This window comes from Cebidichthys violaceus, unplaced genomic scaffold (assembly GCF_023349555.1).
Source record: "Cebidichthys violaceus isolate CVI_PGR_0920_01 unplaced genomic scaffold, fCebVio1.0.p SCAF_22, whole genome shotgun sequence".
Taxonomy (NCBI): domain Eukaryota; kingdom Metazoa; phylum Chordata; class Actinopteri; order Perciformes; family Stichaeidae; genus Cebidichthys; species Cebidichthys violaceus.
This window is the reverse complement of record NW_027176395.1, coordinates 10,267,028-10,275,974: the sequence shown is the minus strand read 5'-3', so window position 1 is coordinate 10,275,974 and position 8,947 is coordinate 10,267,028. Positions and strand designations below refer to the sequence as shown.

At 40.2% G+C, this 8,947-nt stretch overlaps 1 protein-coding gene across 4 annotated transcripts in view; it reads right to left on the bottom strand.

Annotated features, from left to right (window-relative positions):
- The window catches only part of ptpn21 (protein tyrosine phosphatase non-receptor type 21), a 15,306-nt gene extending 7,861 nt beyond the window's left edge, over positions 1-7,445 (bottom strand). Inside the window, exons 1-11 of one of the 4 annotated variants that reach the window (XM_068717843.1) lie at positions 7,267-7,445; positions 5,983-6,283; positions 4,326-4,495; positions 3,911-4,008; positions 2,752-2,819; positions 2,570-2,640; positions 2,078-2,165; positions 1,842-1,927; positions 1,514-1,601; positions 637-716; positions 443-550 (exon numbers count right to left, since the gene is read on the bottom strand). In XM_068717843.1, the coding sequence (XP_068573944.1) occupies positions 443-550; positions 637-716; positions 1,514-1,601; positions 1,842-1,927; positions 2,078-2,165; positions 2,570-2,640; positions 2,752-2,819; positions 3,911-4,008; positions 4,326-4,495; positions 5,983-6,162 (1,037 nt within the window). In that variant the 5' untranslated portion in view covers positions 6,163-6,283; positions 7,267-7,445. The other 3 variants (XM_068717840.1, XM_068717841.1, XM_068717844.1) reach the window with 3 other exon arrangements.
- Between the last annotated feature and the right edge of the window lie 1,502 nt (positions 7,446-8,947).

The following is an 8,947-nucleotide window of genomic DNA, read 5'->3' as shown; positions in this document are numbered from 1 at the left end:
CTTGCATTTAACAAAACATGCTAAACTTCTAAAAAATATAGAGAGAAAACAGACAAATTTAGATCTGGAAATATCTGATGAAAGCTAAAGTAATAAATTACTATAACAGATACTGTAAAAATAGAGGTTTGTTCATATGTATTGTGCAAATAGTGCTGAGAATAAAGATCCCTGTGGATTTTACAATACTTTAATTTTTTTTAATTTTCCCCGGCTATTCTTTCTCTGGCCCAATCACACACAACAATAACTAATAAATCAAATATTAGCTTTCTTTTACTTGGATGAAAAGTCACTACATGCTTCACAACCCAGGGCCCATTTCATGTATACAGTAGAGAGCATGTTTGCTGTGCAAGGTTGTCTATGCAATGAGGGACGGGTGGGTGTTGGCACCTGCTTGATAGCCACACTGTAGGCGGTGACTGATAGTGTTGCTCACCCCTTATTAGAAGGCAGAGAGGGACGAGAGAGCATTGGAAAGCGAGGAAAGGATAGAGTGAGAAGGGACTTCTGGGAGCCCTCAGAAGGCAGGGGATCACACTCCTCTCTGAAGAGAGAGGAGGAGAAGAGGAGGATAGAAGTGAGGCTACACCAAAGAGGAGACATGACTCAGGAACTAGACTAGACACTTACAGGCTACTCTTGTTAATCTTATAGAACTTGAGTCTGGCCAGACACATCCGGCACACATATTTGGAGGTTTCCATGTCTTCCTACACAAAAAAAAGGAGAAGAAAAACTCATGAGATGGTGAGACAATTAGTACAGAGGTGGTGTTTGCTTGGTGATCTCGGAGCAAAGCCAATCCTGTGTATGCCCTGTGATGTCTTGAGAGGTCGGGGCTTGTGAGGCGTCGGTGCACAAATCAAGACAACAAGCGGTGGTTTCTAACTCAAAATACTGTATTCAGCTTCTTTTAGCAAAAGGTAAACTTAATTCCAGCAGAAAGCCGCTACAAAAAATAAACATAACTATCTTCAGTTTACTTCTGGTTCATTGTCTTTAACGTAACATAAAACTCTTTTCTTTTCGTCTGCTCCTGTCCTTCCCCTTCCAAACGTTTTCTCCTTTGTTCCTCACACCAGCCTCTCCAGGGTAATCAGCCACCTCTCTTTCAGCTGGGCAGCAGCCTTGGCCCCAGCTGCCCTGCTGACTAAGGGAATTGTAGTCAGTTAACCAGATGCCATGATGGGTTGTAGTCTCTGCTGCAACCACTGGGAGGGGATGTATCTCCCATTGATGACACTCCCTCTCATGACATCACAGCCCTCAAACACCTCTACATTGAGTTTAGGCTAGTGGTATGTGACTTTATGACCCACATATGCGTAACATAATCAAACAACTACCAGTTACAGCCACACACAGACATAGGTGCATTGTTCAGACTAGCTGATGGAAAGCTCTGTGACGACAGCAATCTCTTAATTTTGCTAAATCCAATAAGAAACTGAAATTTTCCAAAGGGAATGAGTGGAGAAACGGAGGGGCATTGGTAGCAGAGACTTACGGTCTGGAATTGGACACTCTCCTCTCTGTTGGCTAGCTCCAGGACAAAGAAGGACCTGTTGTGACTCATGTTGTTAATTTCATTCCACCTACACAGCCAATTACAGCGTAGGGGCAGAGAGAAAAGAGGAAAAACACATGATGTCATGGCGGCCACAAAACCGTGCAGCATTTTTTTTTAAAGAGACTGTTGCACTGCTTTAACAATGAATAGTAATAAAAAACCAAACACACGTAGGAGTCGATCAGAAAGATATCCAAAACTCATAATAGTATGCAGATTGAGGTCAAGAATGTACACTTCTTCTCCAATTTGCCTCCAGACTTACCTAAATGAAAGCGGCCTGCCATTTTTATGCTTGACAAAGATGCCATCGAGGCAGGATCCCATGGAAACATCTGCCCCTGTACTGTCCTGTTGAGATTAAAAGGAGAGGATTAAGACATTCAGAACAGTCTTTTAGGTGAAAGAATACAAGACAGACAATATGCTGCTTACGGATTAAGATTCTAGTAAGCCCACATCATACTTCTTCGACGTTTGGGCAAGACCTTGTAAACTTACCTTGGCTTGATAGCCTTCCTGGCCATAGCCTTCCATTTTCTCCACCTCCTGCATGTACAACATCTCTGCCTCTGGAGCTGATAAACCCCTAAAAAAAAAGTCAAAACCCACTGAGCCAACTTTTAAACAAGATAGGAACACTAACAAACAATGCATCACCTCATGGTGTAAAAAAAAGTAATTGTGTGCGATCTAATTTGTTATAGTGGTTACAAGTTGAGGAGTAAATGAAATGGGACAGATGGAGTGATGAGAAACTGCTATCTTTTCGACTAAACATGGAGGACAGAGTGGCTAAAAAGGGGTCTGGTGCCAGTGTAAATCACAAGAGATGGCTTATATATGGCCTCAGAGAGATTCTACGTGATAACAGATAGTAAAAAAGGTAGATTGCCTCAATAGATGCAAAAGGAATGTGTGTATTTCTCTGTTTATCCACACACAGAACAGGCAGATGGATGCTGAGGACGGACGTTGAGGACACCTGCTCACCTGAAGGACTGATAATGAAGGGCCACTTTCTGAGTGGCCTCCTCCAGCACTCGCTCATCCTGGATCCAGTCCTGCAAAGACAAAAATCGGGATTGATACCACGCTGGTATTAAAACACAAACGAGCACAGAACAGCAACATCTTTCATTTAACATGTTGACCACACAAAATAAAACGCTTACAATAGGGAAGAGCGCAAACTTCTGGAGGAACTCTTGGGAATCATATCGGTTGAAGTCTCCAAAGTCAGCTGTGGAGGAAAAAAAAAGGACACTAAATGAGTTAATACGGCAAGGCATACTCCGCATGACACTGCTCTCTGAATAAACTCTATTACATGTCCATTTCTGCATTTAGCACAAGGCTAAACAGATGTGTAAGAGTTGCAGAATGGTGTAATGCCTTTTGGAAAGCTGTGGTGCATCATGACAAGACGGACTAATTTTAGGAGAGGAGGGGCCCGTTTTGTTAGGAAAGGGAGTTGCTTCAGCGTCTGACAATGTAGAGGGCCAAAACCAGCTTCATTCTGCCTGTTGGCAACATTCACAACTATGTTGGGTATCCCAGGCATCAAACTACAACTGCCCTTCACTCCAAAATATCCGAGCCAGGGACATAAAATACGAACCACACAACAGCACAATCACAAGTCTGCATGACAACTTAAGCAGTGACTAAACCTTTAAGGGAACATGCACAGAATTTATTCTGGCTTTTCTTCAAATGCACATTTTGCATGCTGGTCAGTCCTTTGAACACGGCAGCAGCAGTAAGTGATCTCAGCGGCTCTGCTATGCTATGCTATGCTAACACCCAGGCTAGTAAGTTGCATTGCCTGATATAACTTTGCCAGCAGTGTTTGAGATTCTTCTGGCTGGGCAAAAGTTGGAGGACGTGTCAGGGCTGAAGCTCATGCAAGTGGAGTTCACAGTCACACACAAACACACCCACCAATTTAATAGGCAAGTTTACGTTTAATGGTGCTTTGTTAAGAGCTGCATATTACAAGAATCATGAAATTGTTCTTACAAACCCTTGGATAAGTGATTGAACAAAGGTTTGAGACAAATTATGGGCCTAGCAAACTTGCAGAGTTTGGGGGAAAACAGTGAACTGGCACAAACCTCCTGTCCAGAAATCATAGAAAATAATTCTAATATTTCCAATTCAGTTTTGTAGACGTAGGGGAGGCGCAGTGTTACAGCCGCCAATATCAGGATTTATCGACAATTTCTGTGTAACTGCACCGGTAATTACTTTGCCTGGAACTTAAAGCTGTGACAGCAGAAAGGTTTTTTCCAAGAAACACTTTGCACAGCTCATATTATACATTAATATTACCTTGCACTGCCAGGCTAGCTAAACGAATAGCTTGTTCCAGTGAGCACGAGATCCTGCCCTCCAGAACATCCTTCTTCAGCTGGAGGTAATACTGATATCTGTGGAGAAAGAGAGGGTTACTTATGAGTGGCGAGTAGACAAGTAGCCAACAACCAAATATGGTAACTTCATTCAGGTTTGCAGAAATGGCTGAAAAAGGTCATTAAAGAAAAAGCAAACTTTCTCAAGTGCAGCACTGTTAAAATAACATATGACATATTTATAGACACAAAAAAACACATTGTTACTCTAAACTTTGATTGGCACTCATTTCATAAATAAAATGTATAACTTTTTGACTGCTATTTGTGAATATCAATAGTCACTAAGCTAAGGGGCTTAGACAAGACACCTCACGTCACTGATGGAACCTCACCTTGTGATCTCCTGTTGCAGTTGGTTGATGCTGGGTATGTAAAACACGACTCCAAAGTAAACGCTGGACTCCAGCCCGTACTTGTCCAGTTGCTTCTTCAGCGGCTTCTCCAAGTCTATCCACCTCTGCTGGTTCTGCTTGTTGAAGTACCACAGGCTAAAGTAGGTTATCTAACAAGCAAAGAAAAGAAGCACAAACGTTACACCTGAACAGCACCGCAAGCAAGGACATTTTAAGACGACTAGAATACTAGAAACAATTTAGGTTTTACAATATGTAGTAAACTAGAAGGAATGCACGTTTACATATAGGACATATCCAACTTTAGAATATTATGGAACTGCTTGAGATCACACATCTCCTGTTTTGTGCACAAATCTGTAGGTCTTCTCCTAATACTCTACATAACATTCAAAACATATGTCGACCTGAAAACTCAACCACGACATCTAGATTTATAGGCTGTTGGCGCTCCCTGCTCCGTCTTGTGACCGTCTGAAGATCTCACAATGGACACTGGCAAGAAAAGTAACCCCCAAGCTTGCTGTTTATCAAAGACAATTTAGCTGAAAGAGACCTGTTGTGATGTGCAGCCACACTCCAACCACAACTAGAACATAACATGACTGTTAAGCAGTAGACCGCATTGGTTAGCAACTATGAATAAATATTATATAAACATTTCTCTGGTGTTTATATTTTATAATAATGTAGACAGAAATAAGACAAACTTGGGGGATCTAATTGCTTTGAATGTAGATTGCCTACATTAAAATGTAAAAACAATGATGGTTCTAATTAAATATTGAATGAAAATTAATTAACATAGATTTTCAAACACAGGATCTATTAACCCATTTAGCAGTGGTTGAAAAAAAATCTCATTCCATTATCAATTACAACAGAACCTGCTTAAACGTTCTACCAAAGACTGACTGAGAGCCACATGGTTGAACAAACAACCCCTGTGACATCAAAAAACAAACAATACATTTTTGCCCTGTGCATACAAGAAGAACTATAAATGAGGGTGAGGCCTGTCAGTGGCACTGTTAACCAGACCGATGACAAATAAAGCCTTGCTACATCACGCAGCACAACAACAGTCATGTAGTGCATGTTCAGACTAGGCCAGATCGCCTGTATAGTCAGCAGTCTTTACTGTTGATTTGAGGAGCAACTGGAAATGACAGCATCTCTTTCAGCTTGCGTCCGACAGGTGGTTTTCACCACAGCAACAAAATGCAGACGTGAAGCTTGGTACATTATTCCATCCTGACTCAGAACTACTTCTCTTGACCATATTATCCATGCTCTGCGAGAGATGACACTTGAACATTTAAAAACGTGCATAGTATGTTAGCTAATCTGCATGATGAGTTGGTTACATGCATGCATTTACTAATGTAGAGTATGAGATTGACAAATTCCTTAATCATGTCATAAGCGGGACAGAGATTATCAGAGATTATATTATATAATTGCGACGATATATTATGTGACAGTGACCAACTGGTTATTTTGCTTTCTGTATTCCTGCTTTTCAGTTCCTAGTAAGAATGTGACCAAAAGATAACCTCATCCCTGTGGTGAGTTAAGAAAAAGGTCCAAAAGAGAGAACAATCAGCACTTGTATTGCATGGAAATACATACATACCTCTCTTAACTCGAGTCTCTGAGCAACTGCCTCCAAACATTCCTGCCCGGTGCTCTCCACCGAAAGTGTAAACTCAACAAACTCTCCATTGAGCAGCTGGATCCGAGTGACAAGACAGCTCTTGCTTGAAACAGTATACCTTCGAGTCCTTTTGAGTTTTAAGCCAAATGGCAAGGGCATGTTTCACACTTCTTCAAGAGGGAGGTCTTCACTTAATCCAGGGAAAGTGTTCTCCTTGCTGTCCCCCTTCGAATACTGGGTGGACGTTACAGGCCACTGGGTTCATCATCAACAGACAGATCTGAAGAAAAAAAATGAGACAGGAAACATCTCAGTGCATCTCAAAAAAACACTACAAGTCACAAGAAAGCCGAGCGTGAAATTGCAAACTTGGAAAAGAGGGTGACTGCTCATCACTATAGAATATGTTACGATACTTTTGTATAATCTTCACAACTAGTCTGTCCCCCTGGAACAGACGCCAAAACAGATAAACACTTAACGTAACGTTAATCCTCTTAAATGCGGCATTTTTGTTTTTAATGTCATAAAGCATTACAACTTTTCTAAAAGTAAACACTCTGAAAAAAGCACATTAAAAGCAAATCTATGGATTTGGCAGCAATTACTAGTGGGTTATCTAATCTGTGTAATTAGCGCTGTCATATAACACGGATTACAAGCCATGTTCAAAGGTTGTGGTCAGATGAATCCCTCTCCAGCGGATAGTCTGATCCAAACACTGACCTGATCTGTTACAGTATGCAGCGAGCTAACGTTAAAAATCTCTGCTGCTCTCCATCTCCAACATGCATCCATTTTATTACAATGTATATACATACGTTATAAATGAAATAACTTATCGTAACTTAATTTAACGTTATTCCTTAGATGTGTGACATTCCCCGGCCAAACTAGCTAACCCCTCAGTGGAAGCATTAGTGAATAATTTAACTTTTAACCGTTAAAAACAACCAGCGCTAAATTAGCTTTAACGCTAGTTGTGCTAACATATGTTCCAGCAAATAGACGACACCCTTGGGAAGCTGACGTAGCCGGTAAATATTTTGTGTCAAAATCGTTAACGTTACCGTTAGCCATCAAGATACAATTTTGTAGTCCAAGTAAAATTCGGTACAGAGGGATTTTCCGCCATCAAGGTCAATGGATTACCATAAATTTGGAGATATTTTCAAAAGTGGAGACAGCCCATTGGACTGTAGTTTGTTTGTGGATCCAGACTAACGTAGCGCCCCATGCCTCTTGGTCCGACACTTCACTCACCTTCCGAGCTTGTTCTGCTTCCTAGGATTCTGTCTACATCCGCGGCTCTATAGCTCCAATAACTGAGCTTCAGCAATTGACAAATCACTAAATTATATTGGAATGCACTCTAGCTTTTAAATTACTGCAAACAAAACGTATGGTTTCCACTACTTTTTTTGTGCATAAGAATCGAAATGCAGTATAGTGCCGCCGTGGCGGAGGAATACATGGAGGTTTTCAGAGCCAATGACATCAGACAGCTGGAATGCCGAGCGGTGAAAATGCCAGAAATGGGACAGCTGCCCTGGAGCTGCTGGTCGCTGACCTGTCTTTTTACCTTTTATATCGACTGACAGCTGTAATCGCAAACACAGAATATTATGCAATGACTAATGAGTTATGCTCTGTATCTTATTTTTATACAACACGGTCTCACGTCTGTGTTTTCAAATGAGACTGTATTTTGGGTTTAAATGTATCCATTTAATTAATATAGCCTGATGTGGTTGAAAAAACATTAAAAACAAAATTAAAGGGACTAAATGGAATAGACTGTGAATCCATAGTTAATATTAAATAGGTCTTCACAACGATAATGTAGTTCCAGTATGCTTCTCTTCCCTCCTGATGGTGGATGTCCTGACAGGGTTTTCAGTTCCACAGCTGCTGCATCTGGCCAGAGAAGATGAGAACTAAAGACATTCACAACACATATCTACCACTGAGTCATATATATATATATATATATATATATATATATATATATATATATATATATATATATATATATATATATATATATATATATATATATATATATATATATATATATATATATATATATATTTATCTATCAGTGACGTGCAGTGAGGTTCGTGGCTGGTGAGGCACTGACACTCCATAAGTCAGATTTACACATATATTAACCCAATAGAGTAGCTTACATCACCATTCAATTGGCAGCTTGCACATTGACTACTGGTTGTTTTTTATATTTCATATCAGCATTCTTTACACACACATAGGTAAGGTACATATTGATTCCACTGGGAGTGTTTCAGAACCGGTGTGCTAGCAGGTGCCACCCGCGAAAATCGTGAGATCCGCGATAATCTGTGTAACAACCACGGATGTATAAAGAGAATAACAAACACATAAAAGGTTACTTTACCTGTCCGACGTTGAATTGCTGTTGATTTGGTCATATTTCCTTGTTTTCGGAGACACGTTTAAGCTTGGATATAGAATCTTACATTTTTGTGGTCAAAGCAAAATATAAGAAGAAGAAGAGAAGTGTAGAAGAAGAGCAACGACAGAACAAGCATAAACCCGACATAGGGGCTCATGCGCACGCCCTCTTCTTTGAGGCAGAGTAGTGTTTGCCTCCCCTCTGTGCTTTTTCACTGTGGTTTCTGTCAGATCAGCAAGACTAAATAGGTTCTACACATACATGAAATACAGTACCTATTCTATGTAAAGAAAGGACATATAACAAGTGTCTACAGATATAACAGTGGTGATCCGCCAACCGCACGCCCCATATTTATATATATATATATATATATATATATATATATATATACGTATATATATATATATATATATATATATATATATATATAAATATATATATATACATGACCGAATCCCTCTCTTCTGCATCACACAGCCACTTCAGGACCAGAATGAATAGTGATAA